Source organism: Ranitomeya imitator, chromosome 7 (genome assembly GCF_032444005.1).
Source record: "Ranitomeya imitator isolate aRanImi1 chromosome 7, aRanImi1.pri, whole genome shotgun sequence".
Taxonomy (NCBI): Eukaryota; Metazoa; Chordata; class Amphibia; order Anura; family Dendrobatidae; genus Ranitomeya; species Ranitomeya imitator.
In genome coordinates this window covers 14,792,309-14,813,695 of record NC_091288.1, presented here as the reverse complement: position 1 = coordinate 14,813,695, position 21,387 = coordinate 14,792,309, and the positions used below count along the sequence as shown (strand labels likewise).

Genomic DNA, 21,387 nt, shown 5'->3' with positions numbered 1-21,387 from the left:
CTGCCAGTAGTTATGGCGGTAATAAAAATACAGGAAAGTCAATCTGACTTTGTCACACAGGATTTGATGCAGTGATGACCGACCAATCCAAGGAAAGAGAAAACGAGAAGAGAAAACGCCGGTCACACAATCCAAGAACAGCAAAAAGCAGATATGGAAAGAATCTGATAAAAAAAGGGATTCTAGGTCTTTCAAAAAGGCAGTAGTATTATAGTAGTTATATTCTTGTACATAGGAGCAGTATTATAGTGGTTATATTCTTGTACATAGGAGCAGTATTATAGTAGTTATATTCTTGTACATAGGGGCAGTATTATAGTGGTTATATTCTTGTACATAGGAGCAGTATTATAGTAGTTATATTCTTGTACATAGGAGCAGTATTATAGTAGTTATATTCTTGTACATAGGAGCAGTATTATAGTAGTTATATTCTTGTACATGGGGGCAGTATTATAGTGGTTATATTCTTGTACATAGGGGCAGTATTATAGTGGTTATATTCTTGTACGTAGGAGCAGTATTATAGTAGTTATATTCTTGTACGTAGGAGCAGTATTATAGTAGTTATATTCTTGTACATAGGAGCAGTATTATAGTAGTTATATTCTTGTATATAGGAGCAGTATTATAGTAGTTATATTCTTGTACATAGGGGCAGTATTATAGTAGTTATATTCTTGTACATAGGGGGCAGTATTATAGTAGTTATATTCTTGTACATGGGGGCAGTATTATAGTGGTTATATTCTTGTACATAGGGGCAGTATTATAGTGGTTATATTCTTGTACGTAGGAGCAGTATTATAGTAGTTATATTCTTGTATATAGGGGCAGTATTATAGTAATTATATTCTTGTACATAGGCGCAGTATTATAGTAATATTCTTGTACATAGTAGCAGTATTATAGTAATTATATTCTTGTACATAGAGACAGTATTATAGTAGTTATATTCTTGTACATAGGGGCAGTATTATAGTAGTTATATTCTTGTACATAGGAGCAGTATTATAGTGGTTATATTCTTGTACATAGGAGCAGTATTATAGTAGTTATATTCTTGTACATAGGAGCAGTATTATAGTAGTTATATTCGTGTACATAGGGGCAGTATTATAGTGGTTATATTCTTGTACGTAGGAGCAGTATTATAGTAGTTATATTCTTGTACATGGGGGCAGTATTATAGTGGTTATATTCTTGTACATAGGGGCAGTATTATAGTGGTTATATTCTTGTACGTAGGAGCAGTATTATAGTAGTTATATTCTTGTACATAGGAGCAGTATTATAGTAGTTATATTCTTGTACATAGGGGGCAGTATTATAGTTGTTATATTCTTGTACATAGGGGGCAGTATTATAGTAGTTACATTCATGTACATAAGAGCAGTATTATAGTAGTTATATTCTTGTATATAGGGGCAGTATTATAGTAATTATATTCTTGTACATAGAGACAGTATTATAGTAGTTATATTCTTGTACATAGGGGCAGTATTATAGTAGTTATATTCTTGTACATAGGGGCAGTATCATAGTAGTTATATTCTTGTTCATAGGGGCAGTATTATAGTAGTTATATTCTTGTTCATAGGGGCAGTATTATAGTAGTTATATTCTTGTTCATAGGGGCGGTATTATAGTAATTATATTCTTCTACAAAGGAGCAGTATTATAGTAATTATATTCTTGTACATAGGAGCAGTATTATAGTGGTTATATTCTTGTTCATAGGGGCAGTATTATAGTAGTTATATTCTTGTACATAGGAGCAGTATTATAGTAGTTATATTCTTGTACATAGGGGCAGTATTATAGTAAATATATTCTTGTACATAGGGGCAGTATTATAGTAATTATATTCTTGTACATAGGGGCAGTATTAAAGTAATTATATTCTTGTACATAGGGGCAGTATTATCGTAGTTATATTCTTGTACATAGGAGCAGTATTATAGTAGTTATATTCTTGTACATAGAGGCAGTATTATAGTAATTATATTCTTGTACATAGGAGCAGTATTATAGTAATTATATTCTTGTACATAGGGGCAGTATTATAGTTTAGTTTTGGAACCACAACAACTTAGCCATGAAGTGGAGACCCTGCAATGTTACATTACAGAGCGGGGGGTCGAGTGCTGAGGAGCAAATGGCAGAAAAGTCTCCACCGCTCTACTGCCCCCATAACTGCAGAGTCCAGACCTCCTCTGGTATAAACACTGTGCCCCCCGCCAGGAGCTTCATGGCCGAGCAGCTGCATGCAGCCGTACATCACCAAGCACAATGCCGAGCGTCGGATGGAGCGGTGTAAAGCCGCCACCACTGGACTCTGGAGGAGACGTGTTCTGTGCAGTGACGGATCGCACTTCTCTATCTGCGTCTGATGGAGGAGTCTGGGTTTGGTGATTCCAGGAGGACGTTACCCCTGACTGCATTGTGTCCCCTGTACAGATGGTGGAGGAGGATACTCTGGGCTGTTATCAGGGAACGGCCTCGGACCTTTAGTTTTAGTGAAGTGAAATCTTAACCTTGTGAACAATTGTAGCTTCAGCTTTTTGTAAAGAATTTGGGGAAGGTCCTTCCTGTTCCCTATGACTGTTGCACAAACTGTGGTCCATAGGGATATAATTGGGGGGTCTGATGTGGAGGAACGTGACTTTCCTGCAGGAACACCCATGTCGTGTGGTCTGAGCACTGGTGTGACTGAGGTCTTAGCGCTCACCCAAGTGTCTCCGTGCTGTGAATCTGAAGATCTGCGGCTGTTGCTGCTCAGTCAGGAAAGGGTTACGCTGGTTCTAGTCTTTGCTGAACACAGAATTTTTCAGGACACTGAATCAATATCCTGGACTCCTACATAATACCAATGAGATTATTGCCACAAATATGGCAAATCATCTGCTTCATTACAATCTCAGGACAGAGGAATCTCAGAGGCTGGAAAATGAACTGTCTGAAGTCAGGAGAGATCTGCAGATTATTGCACAGACGCTCCCCCAAGATACCAGGCAGTGATCCTGCAGACTGTTACACATGCGCAGAATGCAGGAGGCGATGACTGCAGAATATTGCACAACCTGTAGAGCGGTAGAAGAGAATATGGCGGATGTAGTGTACGAGGACGGTGACTCCACTGCTAACACTCAGCAGATGTCACACAGCCATTCCCAATAAGCAAGAGTGACTGCAGAGTATCGCACACGTCCCTTTAGGCCGGCGTCACACTCAGCATAGGGAAATATGGTCCGTATTTTACAGGCGTAATACGCAGAAATGATCCCAAAACAGTGATCCGTATGTCATCCGTAGGCAGGGTGTGGCTGCATGTTTTGCGCATGTAAACCTCCGTATGGGCGTCCGTACGGCGAGAACTCGTCGGCTTGCAAAATGGGCATAGAATGGATCCATGGGCTCAAATATTAGTGAAAACATATATACTGTCTACATATATATATATGTCAGTGAGACACATACAGTATATATATATATATATATATATATATATATATATATATAATCCATATATATATATATATATAGTTAATACAGAGCTAGATAGCAGAAAAGCCAGTTATTCAATTACCGGCTTTTGCTTTCTCCTTCCCAAACCCAACATGATATGAGACATGGTTTACATACAGTAAACCATCTCATATCCCCCTTTTTTTTTGCACATTCCACACTACTACGTAATGTTAGTAGAGTGTGTGTGCAAAATTTGGGGGCTCTAGCTGTTAAAATAAAGAGTTAAATCACGGAAAAAACTAGTGTGGGCTCCCGTGCAATTTTCTTCGCCAGAGTGGTAAAGCCAGTGACTGAGGGCAGATCAGGGCCGGACTGGGGCAGGTGAGATTTATTGCGCAGCTTGAAGCTTGACCCCACTGACAGCGCGACCAGATCTGTGTCATCAGCTCCAGTGTGGCCTGATCTATGTGTAAGAACAAGCTGCAGCAATAACTCACAGCAGAGGGTTGTATACAGGACCATAGGCTGATCACTCCTGAGCCTGGCTGCAGGACATCATACACTCTATATAGAGAGAGAGAGAGAGAGAGAGAGAGAGAGCCACCATATATTATATCATGTACGTCCTGTAGTCAGGTCCAGGAGCGATCAGTCAGTGCATATATCTTAGCATACACAGTGTACAGGAGAATATGTCGCTGACATATCCTATACTGTGTGCACAGACATCTGATCTTATATACAGGATAATCTGTGATGATATAGGACCTGATGTCTATATACATAGTGTAATATATAACACTAGCTGAAGAGCCCGGCATTGCCCGGGCATAGTAAGTAACTGCCGTCCCGCTCTCTCCCTCTGCAGCCCCACTCTCCACCCACCGTCCCGCTTTCTCCCTCAGTAGCTCCGCAGCCCCGCTGTCTCCCTCCGCAGCCCAGCTGTCCATCCACCGTCACGCTCTCTCCCTCAGCAGCCCCGCTCTCCAATGGCCGTCCCTCTCTGCACTCGCCGTCCCGCTCTCCACTCGCCGTCCCACTCTCCACTCGCTGTCCCTCTCTGCACTCGCCGTCCCGCTCTCCACTCGCCGTCCCACTCTCCACTCGCTGTCCCGCTCTCCACTCGCTGTCCCTCTCTGCACTCGCCGTCCCGCTCTCCACTCGCCGTCCCACTCTCCACTCGCCGTCCCTCTCTGCACTCGCCGTCCCACTCTCCACTCGCCGTCCCGCTCTCCACTCGCTGTCCCTCTCTGCACTTGCCGTCCCACTCTCCATTCGCCAGCCACATGAGGTCTGGCATTGTCCTGCATTAGGAGGAACCCAGGGCCAACTGCATCAGCATATAGTCTCACAAGGGTCTGAGGATCTCATCTCGGTACCTAATGGCAGTCAGGCTACCTCTGGTGAGCACATGGAGGGCTGTGCGGCCCCCCAAAGAAATGCCACCCCACACCATTACTGACCCACTGCCAAACCAGTCATGCTGAATGATGTTGCAGGCAGCAGATCGCTCTCCACGGCGTCTCCAGACTCTGTCACGTCTGTCACATGTGCTCAGTGTGAACCTGCTTTCATCTGTGAAGAGCACAGGGCGCCAGTGGTGAATTTGCCAATCCTGGTGTTCTGTGGCAAATACCAAGCGTCCTGTACGATGTTGGGCTGTGAGCACAACCCCCATCTGTGGATGTCGGGCACTCAGACAATCCTCATGGAGTCGGTGTCTAACCGTTTGTGCAGACACATGCACATTTGTCGCCTTCTGGAGGTCATTTTGCAGGACTCTGGCAGTGCTCCTCCTGTTCCTCCTTGCACAAAGGCAAAGGTAACAGTCCTACTGCTGGGTTGATGTCCTCCTACAGCCCCCTCCACGTCTCTTGGTGTAGTGGCCTGTCTCCTGGTACCGCCACCAGCCTCTGGACACTACACTGACAGACAAAGCTACCCTTCTTGCCACAGCTCACATTGATGTGCCATCCTGGATGAGCTGCACTACCTGAGCCACTTGTGTGGGTTGTAGAGTCCGTCTCATGTGAAAGCACAACAAACATCCAAAAGTGGCCAAAACATCAGCCAGAATGCATTGGTACTGAGATGTGGTCTGTGGTCCCCACCTGCAGAACCTCTCCTTTATTGAGGTGTCTTGATAATTGCCAATAATTTCCATCTGTTGTCTATTCCATTTGCACAACAGCATGTGAAATTGATTGTCAATCAGTGCTGCTTCCTAAGTGGACAGTTTGATTTCACAGAAGTTTGATTTACTTGGAGTTATATTCTGTTGTTTAAGTGTTCCCTTCATTTTTTTTAGCAGTGTATATAACTGTACTGTGATCTCTTATATGTTCTGCAGAGCTGATATCTACCAGTATATGGTCATGATATGGCGGTAACACAGATCTTGGCCTTTGTAGAGATTTTTGGAGGCTTAGTGGTTAGCACTGTTGCTTTGCAGCACTGGGGTCATGAGTTCAAATCCTACTAAGGACAACATCTGCAAGGAGTTTGTATGTTCTCCCCGTGTTTGCCTGCAGTTCTTCCGGGTACTCTGGTTTTCTCCCACATTCCAATAACTCATAGGGAATGTAGATCGTGAGCCCCAATGGGGACAGTAAAGATAACATCTGTAAAGTGCTGTGGAATTAATGGCGCTATATCAGTGAGTAAAATAAATAGATAAATATTAGTTTAGTGGGTATATGACTCTTTGTATCACTGTCCATCAGCTATATGAAGATGCCGCAGCAGCACTATGTAGAGCGCAGCATCATCTTCATTATCTATGAGACCCAGCTCTGTGTGTGAAATAGCAGCTTTGCCCGATCCTCCACCTAAGAGCAATAAAAAGGACTGAGCTGTAATGCTGGATACAGCTGTGATTCTATGTTATATAGTCGTGTTACACTCCCCTCACTACTTGTGACCAACAGGTACACAAAGATATTATACAGTCACCATGTGGCAAGTGGGCCTGTGTGACTTCAAATGCCAGGGCAGAAATGTAGTCCCAGTCCGGCCCTGGGGCAGATATTAATAGCCTAGAGAGGGTCCATGGTTATTGGCCCCCCTGGCTACCAGCCACCCCAGAAAAGGGACATCTGGAAGATGCGCCTATTCTGGCACTTGGCCACTCTCTTCCCATTCCCCTGTAGCGGTGGGATATGGGGTAATGAAGGGTTAATGTCACCTTGGGTGACATTAAGCCAGATTAATAATGGAGATGTCAATAAGACGCCTATCCATTATTAATCCAATAATAGTAAAGGGTTAATAATACACACACATTAGGAAAAAAGTATTTTATTGAAATAAAGACACAGGGTGTTGTAATAGTTTATTATACGCTCAATCCAAATGACGACCCTCGTTCTGTAAAAAAGGTAAAATAAAAAAACAGCCATATCCCATACCTTTCCGCCGTTACAGTCATGTCCCACAATGTAAATCCATCTGAAGGGGTTAAATAATTTTACAAGCAGAAGCTCTGCTAATGCAGCCGCCCCTGCCTGTAAAAAGTGGGGAATGAATGGGAAGCAGGGCAACCAACGTAGCTACCTAGACCTGCGGTGCTGCGCCCCCTGCTGGCATAACCTCATATGAACTCTAGCGTGAGAAAATATTCCGAAAAATTCCCACGCTAGAGTTCATATGTGGTTATACCAGCAGGGGGCGCAGCACGGCAAGTCTAGGTAGCTACGTTCCCCTTCTTCCCATTCATTGCCCACTTTTTACAGGCAGGGGCGGCTGCATTAGCAGGCTTCTGCTTGTAAAATTATTTAAGCCCTTCAGATGGATTTACAGCGTGGGACATGACTGTAATGGCGGAAAGGTATGGGATATGGCTGTTTTTTTATTTTCCCTTTTTTTACACAACGAGGGTCGTCGTTTGGATTGAGAGTATAATAAACTATTACAACACCCTGTGTCTTTTTCAACAAAATACTTTTTAATAATGTGTGTGTGTTTTATTAACCATTTACTACTATTGGGTTAATAATGGATAGGTGTCTTATTGACATCTCTCCATTATTAACCTGGCTTATTGTCACCTTACAATAGCAAAGTGACATTAACCCTTCATTACCCCATATCCCACCGCTACAGGGGAGTGGGAAGAGAGTGGCCAAGTGCCAGAATAGGCGCATCTTCCAGATGTGCCTTTTCTGGGGTGGCTGGGGGCAGATGTTTTTAGCCAGGGGGGTCCTATAACCATGGTCCCTCTCTAGGCTATTAATATCTGCCCTCAGTCACTGGCTTTACTACTCTGGCGGAGTGGGTATATGACTCTTTGTCCCCCCCAGGACATATGCGATTTTCACACTTAGGGCTCATTTCCACTTGTGATAGACAAATTGGTCCGTAATCTGGACCGAAAAAAGGGATGAAAAGTATGCGTTTGTCATGCGTTTGTGATGCGAGTTCAATGCGATTTTTTTAATCCCACCATCCGTTTTACATCCATATGCAATCCGTTTTTTTTCTCTGCAACTATTTTTATACAGTCATTTACAGAACTATTTACAGTGTTCTATGACACAGAATGGTAAGGTATCCGTAAAAAACGGATGGAATACGGATGTTCCGTATGCCATGCTTTTTTTTATCGCACTCATTGACTTGCATTGGCAAGTCTCGTCCGAGACTCGCAGCAAATCGCAGCATGCTGCGATTTTTTTCTCAGTCCGATTTCGGCTGAGAAAAAAAATCGCAAATGAAAAGACACCTATTGAATAACATTGGTCCGAGTGCAATCCGATTTTTCATCGGATTGCACTCGTCCGTTTTACTCGCAAGTGGAAATGAGCCCTTAGTCATGTACCGACGAGCTCCTCTCCCCAATGCTCTCAATGATCACTGAAAAACTGAGAGAAGCAGAAGAGAAGCTCGTTGTCACAGGACCACAAGTATGAAAGTCGCATATGAGTGAAGTGTCCATGTGACGACTACTGGAACCTGCAGAGCTGCATCCTGACATCGCAGCTTCTGAATTCTCACAACGCATGCACTGCACACTTTTAGGATTCTCCCTTGCCGGTGGACAATCTTGTCAGCACAAGCATGTGATTTGTATACTTCTGAACACATTCCGACTAGACGTGCCCGGACTCTCTCAGTTCATTTTCATTGAGTGAGGCCACACATGTCTAGTCAGCACATGACCGCATGTATCTAAATCGCCAGCATGAGAATCCTGACAGCGTGCAGGGTGCACTGTGAGAATTCAGAAATCTGCAGTCACAAAGAATGACTGCAGACTCATTACAAACCTGGAAATTCCGTTTAAAGCTCCTAATATAAATAAAAACGTGAGAATTAGTTAACATCACACATAACATTTACATCCAGGTATCTTATAGATGACGTCGCCTCTGGAGCCGATCTCCTTCTTTTCTTCATCTTGTCCAGACCCCATGATGAGTTTTCTCATCCACAGCCGTCTCTGCAGACCTCCATCTTCTCCGCTCTTTTGCAGAAAATCTCTACATGACGCCCTTAAAGATACAAGTGTCATTAAAATGCTCCTGAATAAAAAAAATTGTCCCTCACTATATTGTCTGCACAAAATATGACCCCCACACTGTCCCTCTTATGGTACATGCTCTTCACACTTACCTCTCCTTTCTATACCGGCCCCCTCTTCACACTGTCCTCTCACACTGTGTTCCCCCTATAGGGCCCAGTATTTATACTGTACTCTATCATCACACTCCCCCTCCTTGGTATACTGTCCCCTCCTGGCTGTGCCCTCACACTGTCCCTCCATGCTACACCCCCACTATTCAGTTTCTATTCTGTGCCCACTCACTTTTGTCCCCCCATACTGTCTCCTCACACTATTCCCCTCCCTCCTTATACTGTCTCCTCTCACATCCCTCCTGTTCACCATACTGTCTCCTAATATATTTACCCCCTCACTTTCTATACTACCTTCTCACCTAACTCCCCATACTGTGTCTGCACATATCCCATCACCCTCACTTCCCGTACTCTGTCCACATACATTTTTCACATCGCTACTCATACTGTGCCCTCATTCTCCCATATTGTTTCCTAATACATGCCCCCATTCCCTCATACTGTTTCCTCATACATGCCCCCAATTCCCCCATACTGTTTCCTCAAACATGCCCCCAATTCCCCCATACTGATTCCTCATACATGCCCCCCATTCCCCAATACTGTTTAATCATACATGCCCCCAATTCCCCTGTGGTGTTTCCTCATATATGCCCCCCATTGCTCTTCATTTTGTGTCCTCAAGTCTCCCACACACATTAAATCCCCCATCCCCACTACAAATCTCACCCCACACATAATAAATTCCCCCATACCCAAATTCTCCCCACACATAATAAATCCCCCTATCCCCACTCAAATTGTCCACACACATATTATTGTCCTCTACCCCACCCCATCATTGCTCTCTTCACCACCTCCATCATTGCCTTCTCCGTCATGCCCATCATTGCCCATTTCACCACCTCCAGCATTTCCTCCCCAGCAATCCCATCATTGCCCTTTCCACCACATCCATAATTTCCTCCTCCTCCACCATCCCCATCCTTGCCCATTCCACCACTTCCATCATTTCCTCCTCCACCACCATCCCCATCCTTGCCCATTCCACCACTTCCATCATTTCCTCCTCCACCACCATCCCCATCCTTGCCCATTCCACCACTTCCATCATTTCGTCCTCCACCACCATCCCCATCCTTGCCCATTCCACCACTTCCATCATTTCTTCCACCACCATCCCCATCCTTGCCCATTCCACCACCATCCCCATCCTTGCCCATTCCACCACTTCCATCATTTCCTCCTCCACCACCATCCCCATCCTTGCCCATTCCATCACCATCCCCATCCTTGCCCATTCCACCACTTCCATCATTGCCCTCTCATTTTCTTCTTTGCACATTCCCCTGCAGCGCGCAACACACACGCATGCACCCCTCTCACCTCTCCTCGCGCTCTGCCGCAGCATCTCCATTGCCTTCCTCTGACACAGCCGGCCGCTGAATGATGACGTCATCCAGCGCGCGTCTGTGTGAGAGGAAGCGCGGGCAGGAAGCAGGAAGACAGATCGCTGCAGCTCCGCTGCTATTTTCTCTTGTAGGCAGCGGAGCTGCAGGGATTTCTCCCTGCCTGCCACAGCCACCCTGCAGGGGCCCCCCTCCATCTCCGCATCTGTTGGGAGCCGGCACTCTGCAGCTTGCCTGTGCTGGCTGTCAGCTTGACAGTCGGCACAGAGAACAGCTGACTCCCAGTGCGGGGGGCGGCAGAATGCACCCGCCGGGGGAGACGCTGCGGACCGCCGACTGCGCCCCCCTGCTGGCTGCGCCGGGGGCACATGCCCCGGCTGCCCCCCTAGATACACCACTGCCATGCAGTATATAACACTGCCCACGTAGTACATGGCAGCCATGTAGTATATAACGCAGCCCACACAGTATGTAAGACAGACCCCATAATATATAGCAATGTGGGCACTATATGCGTGGTTAAAAAAAGACTTAAAATAAAAACTAAACATATACTCATCTTCCGAAGGCCCCTTGTAGTCCTGGCGCCTGTGTGCGGTGCAGGCGGCAGCTTCCGGTCCCGGGGTTGGTATGAGCGCAGGACCTGTGATGACGTCGCGGTCACATGACTGTGACGTCATGGCAGGTCCTTCTCGCATACCATCCTTAGCACCGGAACCTGCCGCTTGCACTGCCGAGAACAACACGCCACGTCGGGGGGGGGGGGGGGGTGAGAATAACGTTTTTTTTTTAATTATCATTATTATTTTTAACATTAGATCGTTTTACTATTGATGCTGCAAACGCAGCAGCATCAATAGTAAAAAGTTGGTCACACAGGGATAATAGCTGCGTAACCGGAGTGCGTTACACCGCGGTCCATTAACGCTGCCATTAACTCTGTGTGAGGGTTGACTGGAGGGGAGTACGGAGCGGGCGCTGACTGTGGGGAGGAAGGAGCGGCCATGTTGCCAACGGACTGTGCCCGTCGCTGATTGGTCGTGGGCGCTTTGCCACGACCAATCAGTGACTTGTATTTCCATAACAGACAGAGGCCGCGAACAATGAATATCCGTGACAGACAGAAAGACGGAAGTGACCCTTAGACAATTATATAGTAGATTCTATTCTAACCTGTCAGTGTGATTTTACTGTACACCGCACTGAATTGCCGGCTTTTCTATAGAACACCGCTGCGTATTTCTCGCAAGTAACACTGATGGTCTGTGTGTGATCCGTATTTTTCTTGCCCCCATAGACTTTTATTGGCGGATTTTTTTTTGCAATACGCTGACAAATGCAGCATGCTGCGATTTTCTACGCCCATAAAATACGGCTGAGAAATATACGGCAGATATATAGAGAATCATTGGTCCGTGTGCAATGCGTCGTTGTTGCGCCTCTCATAGTCTGTAAAACTCTCTAGTGTGTCGCCGGGCTTATTTAGTAGCACACTGACTCTGCAGAATATTGCACACATCCCTTTATTTATTAGCACACTGACTCTGCAGAATATCGCACACTTCCCTTTATTTATTAGCACACTGACTCTGCAGAATATTGCACACTGACTCTGCAGAATATCACACACTTCCCTTTATTTATTAGCACACTGACTCTGCTGAATATCACACATGTTCCTTTATTTACTAGCACAGTGACTCTGCAGAATATCGCACACTTCCCTCTATTAGCACAGTGACTGCAGAATATCGCACATTTCCCTTTAATAATTATTAGCACAGTGACTTTGCAGATTATTGCACACTTCCTACTATTTATTACTATAGCCTATAGTAATAAATAGTAGGAAGTGTGCAATAATCTGGGATGTGCAATAATCTGCGGAGTCCGTATAGTCTATAGGGACTCCGCAGATTATTGCACATCCCCGTTTATTTTTATACAGAAAGTGAGACCATGCAGATTGTTTCCCTAGAATGCAGATTATTCCACAGCTTTTCCATATAAAAAAACATTAACCCTGCAGACTATTGCACATCAACCAAATATGGTGAGGATCTCTGAAGATCACCTTTTTTTAAAATAAGGACTCTGCAGATTTTTGCCAATTATTCTGTAAAAACAGAAAACAACATTATACAAGCGCCCCCACCCATCAAGAAAAAGACACATAGATTCAAGACTGCAGACTATTGCATCTCTAAACCTTCCCTCCCTGCAGAGCATCTCATCTTTACTTGTTGGGTTTTTTCACAGCATTTGGCGGTCCTCAGTCCTGCGATGTCTCCCCCCGTGGTTCTCAGTGTAATTAATGTATTGTCATCCATTAATTATGAGCAACGTATGAGAATTATCACTTTATGAAAACAGACGCTTTAGGGGAAATCGTGTTCTCTGCGTAATTACAGAAACAAAGTATCAGCCGAGTGTCCGGAATGTGGAATGGAGACAGGACGATGAGAGAAAACCGTGGATCTGGGGGTTTAGGCTGCGGAAATGGAGACACTTTGCATCGGCCAATCAGAGTCTTTAAAAAGAACCAAACTTCTTTAAGAAATTGCTTGATTTTTGTTTAACTCTTCCCCGGCCCTGATAGGCAGAAATGTCACAATGATTCCATCCTTAGGCTAGGTTCACATTGCGTTATGTGAACCCGTTAAACAGACTACGTTACACCGCGGCATAATGCGGTGTAACGTAGTCCGTTAACGCCGCCATTGCTTGTAATGGCGAACGCATCGCTAGCGCACGCCCACATTGGGCGTGCGCTAGCGATGTGCCGTCATTTGAGTGACGGACCTCGAACGATGCTTGTAGCGTTCGAGGTCCGTTCCTCGCTAGCGCAGATCGGGCATCTGCGCTAGCGGGATTGGCAAACGCGATCCCTTTTGGGACATTGCGTTAGCGCAGTCCGTTGCGCTATGCGCTAAACGGACTGCCCTAACACAATGTGAACCTAGCCTTACTGTAAAGTACTGACTCCTGCAGAGCTGCAGTGTAAAGCATGGGGGATGGATAAAGCCATTTCAGGATAAACTACACTTGTTACAACTGGAGATAAACGTCCATCCAGGTTTTCAATTCTAATCAAAAACGGCTTTTTGCATTCACTTCTTGATTCTTGATGAAGGAGTAAGATGCTCCGAATTCATAAACGACAAGTGCCTCTTAATGAATTTGCCGCCACTTTCAGGCGCTGAACATTTTTGCCGTAGTGTACGGTTTACGACACAAATTGTGATGAATTAGTCGCCAGCACTCGGCCTCTTCCGCTCCCCACGAAGATCCACACACTCTTCACAAAGTTGTCGGAGTCGGTCCGAACTGCTGCAAAAACACCAAAAGTCACAAACCTGAAACATTTCAAACTGTTCTACCTTATAATTCTGGAAAATAAAACTGTTCAATGACTTGGGGCCTGTGGCTGTAAACACGAAAGCCCCAAGCAGAGCTTCAGTGTAAAGCATGAGGGACAATCAATACAACCGTATAAACAATCCACAAGAAGGCTTCGCTCTGTACTAAGCCTCCTCATCTCGGCATGCTTAGCATGTCAATCTCCGCAAGGAGAAACGATACTTTTTGGATAATGATAGCCTCTGGATACAAATAATGACGTTCCCATTCACTGACAGAAAGCAGGTATATTGAAAATGGTGAGGAATGTAAATGGAAGTCTACTGGAAATGTGCAGAACTTTTTATTATACGATGCTTGAGCTTTGTTTACAGACAACGGGGCGACACCTCAGATATTATTATTGGCTTTCTATGCGCTAATTGCAAAATGCCAGAAATGGATTGGCGCACACCCAGAACTACTCCCTTGTGGGACAGCGGCAGAGGAAGCTGTGAGAGTAGTAGTTCCCATTAATTACTGGGCTTTCTGGAAGGGAGGCAGTGCTAGTGAGCTCCCATTATAGCCTGCCCAGTCTGCGCTGTAACCAGTGGTCTCTGCTACATCTTGGGCTGTGCCCCCTAGCTGGCATCCGGCCCAGCACTCCTGGGTTTTCCATCTATCATGGGGAAAAATTTGGATTTTGGGGATACTAATTTTGCTGCAAAAGCTACGGATAAATTCTTAAAAACCACGAAGATCCATGGGCTGATCCACCTGCGGACCTCGCGGCCCCTCAGGCACCGGCTGTTCTTTGGAGCCGTGTTCATGGTCTTGCTGGGGTTTGTCATCTCCTATTCCTTAGAACATATCTTCTATCTAATGTCTCATCCCGTCCAAACGAATGTCAAGATGACGTGGGTGACGGAACTGAAGTTTCCAGCGGTCACCATCTGTAGGGTGCGGCAGCAGAAAGGAGTCACCCAGTACCCCAAAATGTCTGCGCCACCTGGACATCAGATTGATGAGCTGGGACTTCCAATGTCGTCCAATGAGTCGTGGAAAGATCTAGATAACATGATATTAAAATGCATGTACCGGGGATGTAACTGCACGAGCCATGACTTTACTCCCGTGAGTAGAACGTGACCTAAGAATCTTTATTTTCTTCCCATAGTCAAAGTTTTATCTCCAAATACTTTCCGATATACTTTTTGTATCAACTCCTTACTATTTTAAAGATCTCTGCTTACTGCCTGTGAAATGTAACTCTTTTTTACCATTCAGAACCTTTACAGACGTGATACTTCTCAAAGCTGAAGGTTTGTTTCAATTATATACAGTCTGAACAATAAACAATACGTGAAATCCATCATCAGAAGCTGCAGAAGTCTCTCCTCTCCTCACAGTTTGCTACAATGTATCAGTAAAAAATAAAGGTATCAACCTGGAGTCCAGATTGTGAAAATTCCAGATGATTATCCAGAGTGGATACAATTGTATCAAATCTTCAACTGAGAGAAGTAATACTGTCTGTACAGGCTTTTATAATGTTACCATTCACAAAATGAAACATAAGATATATTGTTACATTTGCAGAAATACTTCCTGCCACATGCAATCACCTTGGTGATCTGCTATAATATTGTGGAGTATTATGTGTATATATCATTGCTGACTGTTTCCAATCACAGGGATGACACAAGGATGGAGGATAGGTTTGGAGTTGTCTTAGCATGCTTGGAGTTGTAGTGTTTCAGGGTGGTGAGTGCCCACATCATCTGTGACTTCCATGTAAGCAGGGTCTATACACATATTAACCATTTCTTCTCCTTACAGGTTTACACCAGATATGGGAAATGTTACACCTTTAACGCTGACAAAAGGAACCCAAAAGTGACCCGACAAGGGGGGATGGGAAATGGACTGGAGATAATGCTGGACATCCAACAGGAGGAATACCTTCCCATCTGGAGAGAGACCAGTGAGTTTCTGTGTCCTTAAAGGGGTCCTGAGTTTAGGAGTAAGAACACTACTGAACCCACCCTTTTATTCTTCCAATGTATCTAAAACAAAAATGTAAGCAATTTTGCTAAAAGTTTTAATTCAAACTCTATCATTTTGTGTCTACAGCTCCTGTGCAGTCCTGTGTGTCTCCATCGTTACAGACTACAAACAAACCCTGTGTAGTCTGATAATGCCGCCCTGTTACTTTTCATTATCTGTTGTCTGTAGCTTATAAAGTGGAGGGAGCAGAGTACAAAGTAACACAACTACAGAATCAGGCGCAGAGATGGTTCATCTTCTCTAACCATGGAGATGCATAGGATTGTATAGGAGCTGTATACACAAATAACCAGAATAGACTTCATGGAAAGTTTATTTTTTCACCTGAGATGCCCCGGGACAACAAATAGAATGTGGTGAAAAGTGTGTGTGTATATACCGTGTATATATTATATATAATGTTCTCCTTCTGAAGGACTTGCCAAGATCATGGTGACCATTAATCTCAATGGGCACGGTGATAAAGCAATATCCCTACAGCGAGCCTCCTGCTCATTATCTGGGAGAGCGGCCTTAGAAATGGGAGCTGTCCTGATCTCACCACCCTCATTTGCCCATTTTACCCCTGAAATAAGCGAGTTTCCCTAGGCCGGGGTCACACTTGCAAGTGTAAAGCGAGAAACTCGCACGAGTCTCTCGCATCAATACCCGACACTGCCGCCGGCGCTCGAGGTTTATCAATACCAGATGCTACTGTAGCAAACTCCCAGCTGTAAGAAGTATAATTATTTTATTGCTTGTCATTCACAATCAAGAGAAGGAATATAAACCAGCTCACCCGTGATGCAGAAGCTGAGTTTCGGGAGCACGGACCCGCTGTGTCCAGGCGTGTAGAATCCAAAAGAAAAAAATGTCCAGCTTCACCGAAGGTTGTTACAATTCCAGGGAGTCGAGTCCTTTATAAAAGTGAAGAATTGTAGCATTATATAGAGTATATTGGAAAGTTACAGAAGTGTTTATTATCCCACGTTCTAAATTCTGTTTAAACAGAAAACCCTTTTTAAGTTTTTCATGAAAAAGGCAGGATTCAGTGAATAGGGACAGGTGGAATATTAGGTGTTAATGTCTCCGGTCTGTGAGATTGATTTCGCTGATGAATAATTGAGTGTCGGTGATTACAAGAACACGAAGTGTCCAACAAACATTACAGAACTAAATGTAACCACAAGGAGCGAGCGAAGCCCCCAGGGACCAGACCAACCCCCATCTCTTTACTCCCCAGATGAGACATCCTTCGAAGCTGGGATCAGGGTGCAGATACACAGCCAGGACGAGCCCCCCTACATCCACCAGCTGGGGTTCGGAGTGTCCCCCGGATTCCAGACCTTCGTCTCCTGCCAGGAGCAGAGGGTATGTATGATGATGAGGATCCTGCCGGAGCGCTCAGGATACACATAGGGGTGCAGTAAGGATCCAGGTGGGATCTGACCCAGAAATCGCACCCCAGGGTCTCATTCACTCATGGATCCGTAGTCTGCAGCCTGCAATTGGTCTGTGCTGTCATTGGTAGAATGTTCTCTTCCTTTCGTTATTCTTTCCTAGAAGCAATGCTTCCCTGTAATATGGTGCACCATGTGGCGGCACACATCCTGCCTGGCAGCGGTATATTATAAAGCAGGAGGAGCTGAGGAGACTAATATATAGATTTATGTGATAAACATCAGTAGTATTTGTAATGTCTTAGTACTGGTAACAAATCGATCTAACTCTTAGCTGATGAGTCCAGTGGGTGGAGTCACTCTGGCTGTCAATCACAGTAGGGCCGCCCACTGGACTCATAAGCACAGATTTAGACAACTTTCTGTTTACACCAACTTACTGGTCATCTTCTCCTGCTCTATAACAAGAGGAAAATCTGTTTAATGTGACAGGTTCACTATCAAGGAGAAACCTACAGAGAAATGTTACATTGGAAGCAAAGGTCTACAAAGCTAATTATTCACCACATTTGGGAACGGCATATTATTTACATACATTACGTGCATGGCTGTGCAAATGTAGTCAATGACTTTTGTGCTAATCCAAGATGCAGAGAAGTAAATCAATTTTTCAATGTCTAACTGGCCAGAAAATCAGCGCATTGGCTGAAAGATTAATCCGGAGGATAAATTATACTAAATTACTGAATCCCGATCTACCATAACAGAGATTGTATCCAGTCCCCCATTATGACACACTGAGAATATACATATCACACATATATGGTACTATTATCAGAGTCCAGCGTACATTTAACTTTGAACTGGTCCATTAACAACCAGCAGAATAGTGAGTGCAGCTCTGGAGTATAATACAGGATGTAACTCAGGATCAGTAGTGTAATGTATGTACACAGTGACTGCACCAGCAGAATAGTGAGTGCAGCTCTGGGGTATAATACAGGAGGTAACTCAGGATCAGTAATGTAATGTATGTACACGGTGACTGCACCAGCAGAATAGTGAGTGCAGCTCTGGGGTATAATACAGGATGTAACTCAGGTTCAGTAATGTAATGTATGTACACAGTGACTGCACCAGCAGAATAGTGAGTGCAGCTCTGGAGTATAATACAGGATGTAACTCAGGATCAGTAATGTAATGTATGTACACGGTGACTGCACCAGCAGAATAGTGAGTGCAGCTCTGGGGTATAATACAGGATGTAACTCAGGATCAGTAATGTAATGTATGTACACAGTGACTGCACCAGCAGAATAGTGAGTGCAGCTCTGGGGTATAATACAGGATGTAACTCAGGATCAGTAGTGTAATGTATGTACACAGTGACTGCACCAGCAGAATAGTGAGTGCAGCTCTGGAGTATAATACAGGATGTAACTCAGGATCAGTAATGTAATGTATGTACACAGTGACTGCACCAGCAGAATAGTGAGTGCAGCTCTGGGGTATAATACAGGATGTAACTCAGGATCAGTAGTGTAATGTATGTACACAGTGACTGCACCAGCAGAATAGTGAGTGCAGCTCTGGGGTATAATACAGGATATAACTCAGGATCAGTAATGTAATGTATGTACACAGTGACTCCACCAGCAGAATAGTGAGTGCAGCTCTGGGGTATAATACAGGAGGTAACTCAGGATCAGTAATGTAATGTATGTACACAGTGACCGCACCAGCAGAATAGTGAGTACAGCTCTGGGGTATAATACAGGATGTGACTCAGGATCAGTTTTGTAATATATGTACACAGTGACTGCACCAGCAGAATAGTGAGTGCAGCTCTGGGGTATAATACAGGATGTAACTCAGGATCAGTACAGGATACAATTTAACTAACTGTTATTGGTTTCTAAAGGTCTCACATTTGTATTGTTTTTGCACACAGCTGACCTATTTGCCCCAGCCGTGGGGTAACTGCAGATCCAGTGCACCGTCTGGTGAATTCCTTCCAGGTTACAGTAAATACAGCATTTCTGCCTGCAGATTGCAGTGTGAGAGACAATCCGTGGTGAGGAGCTGCTCCTGTCGAATGGTCCATATGCCAGGTAACGGTCGCCTGCCGCCTTCTCTGATCATGAAAAGTCCGATCTGTACTGAACGTGTCATGTCAGTGACTTGCACAATTGCAGCTACTGATGGGTTTGTCTCTTATTGAACAGTGACTCTTCTCCTGCTTTGCCACGTAGCTCTGACAGTCAGTAGTCTGGGAAAGCTGAATGACAAATATTGTCTCCAGTGTAGCTTGAATCTAATACAGTTGGATAGAAAAATACTAAATGACAGATACAATTTATTACATCTAGATATTTCTATGTATACCATCAGTAAAGTTTATTAACCTCTTTCTTCTGTCAATGTTTTAATTTCCATAGGAAATGAGACAATCTGCTCCCCCTCCAAGTACATCAGCTGCGCTGACAACACACTAGGTACGGAATCCCCCAAAGTTCTGCCTGCTTCCGTCCCCTGCTTGTCCTTATGATCGCCATCGATCCAGATCCCTCGCGGGTTTGTCTGACCGTACGTTTCCCCTACAGCGGCCACTACTGGTGGAATGTAGCATCACATGCTGGCGGCTCTAGCTCCTCTTCTCTGCCTTATAGAAGTGCCCCTACAATGCCCCTAATAGGATGTATGGAAAGAGGTCTGCCTGATTATACCGCTCCTTTAATTATGTATTTGCAAAAATACTCAAACCCCAATGTGCACTTGGTATTCGTGTATACAGTGTCCAGGTCCTGCAGAGTGTTCTCGTCTCTTCCCCTACAGACGCCATGGTAGAAGACAGTAATGATAACTGCACTTGCCCCACACCCTGCGACATGACGCGCTACGGCAAGGAGATCTCCATGGTCCGGATTCCCAATAAAGGATCCGCTCGTTATCTGGCTAAAAAATACAACCGGAATGAAACATACATTAGGTAAGAGAACATGTCGGAGCCTCCCCATATTCAGGCTCATTCCCTTCAGTCTATGGCTGGACGTTTTCTTATAATTTTCCACTGAGGATGAGTTACGTGCTATCTCTCCATGTACTGAATCAAAATGACCTGCAGGATAAAGCATGGTGGAGAGAGACAAACACAATAGCCTGTGTGAGCCGGGTGAACTCATGGACTAAACCTTTATGAAATAAGCCGTCATAAACAGTGACAATCATTCATCAAGAAGATACAGATTGTCACCACCCTGCCCCCACACTCACTTTTGCTCCTCCCAGAAGTAGCCGTTGCCCCCACATCATCTAATGTATCTATAGCTGTCGCCTTCCTTCCCTTTTTCCATGGTCCTCTTACTATTCATTCCCTTTTCACTCCCCGTCCCAGCACATACAACATACTGACATTTCCTACTTTCTGCTTCCCTGTATAGACTGTGACAGAATGAGCAGAGTCATGTCTTTATCATCAGAGGGCTTTAGAGTATGTTTATTGTATATGGTGGGAAATCTCCCGGTATAATTATTATAAGTATCCACGAATGCATCTATATAGATTTTTTTTTTAGATAGGGCAGAAAAGAAAAAGTATACACACTGGTGAAGATCTGTATGCAGCTCCCAGATTACTACCTGGTTTCTGGGGCAGGGGCGGAAAAACGGTAAAACTCTATCACCCTTTTATTGCAGCAACCATAAAGCACAGACACACGGCCGCCCCCTGGGTTTATTAGGGAAGATGTTAACATAAAAGTCTACATAGCTACAAAGTTTCATAAAAAAAAAACAACACAATAGTTGTCTCTCTGCAGGATAATGTCTAATTAAAGGAATAAAAAGTTACACACGAGACTTTCCCTTTAAGTCATCCATATTTTACTCCGCAGGGACAATTTCCTCATCCTCGACATTTTCTTTGAAGCCCTGAACTATGGGACAATAAAACAGAAGAAAGCGTACGACCTGGCCAGTTTACTTGGTAAGAGAATGGGATCTTCCAGATGAACCACTTGACGGACCAGAAAAAAAAAAGATTTAGCCATTTAGTTTTGCTTTTTTGATTCCCAAATATCTTGCCCTTCTTGAAGGACGTCTCTATGTCGCGCATCGGGTATAATGTATAAGACATGAATGTGCGTGGT

The 21,387-nt window shown here is 44.5% G+C and overlaps 1 protein-coding gene across 2 annotated transcripts in view; it reads left to right on the top strand.

The window, feature by feature from the left end:
• Positions 1 to 21,387, top strand: part of ASIC4 (acid sensing ion channel subunit family member 4) — a 288,082-nt gene that overhangs the window by 258,508 nt on the left and 8,187 nt on the right. Inside the window, exons 1-7 of one of the 2 annotated variants that reach the window (XM_069732769.1) lie at positions 14,356 to 14,927; positions 15,633 to 15,777; positions 17,083 to 17,210; positions 19,191 to 19,350; positions 19,678 to 19,734; positions 20,075 to 20,228; positions 21,133 to 21,224. In XM_069732769.1, the coding sequence (XP_069588870.1) occupies positions 14,478 to 14,927; positions 15,633 to 15,777; positions 17,083 to 17,210; positions 19,191 to 19,350; positions 19,678 to 19,734; positions 20,075 to 20,228; positions 21,133 to 21,224 (1,186 nt within the window). In that variant the 5' untranslated portion in view covers positions 14,356 to 14,477. Of the gene's footprint in view, positions 1 to 14,355; positions 14,928 to 15,632; positions 15,778 to 17,082; positions 17,211 to 19,190; positions 19,351 to 19,677; positions 19,735 to 20,074; positions 20,229 to 21,132; positions 21,225 to 21,387 lie in introns of those variants that run through there. The other variant, XM_069732768.1, reaches the window with a different exon arrangement.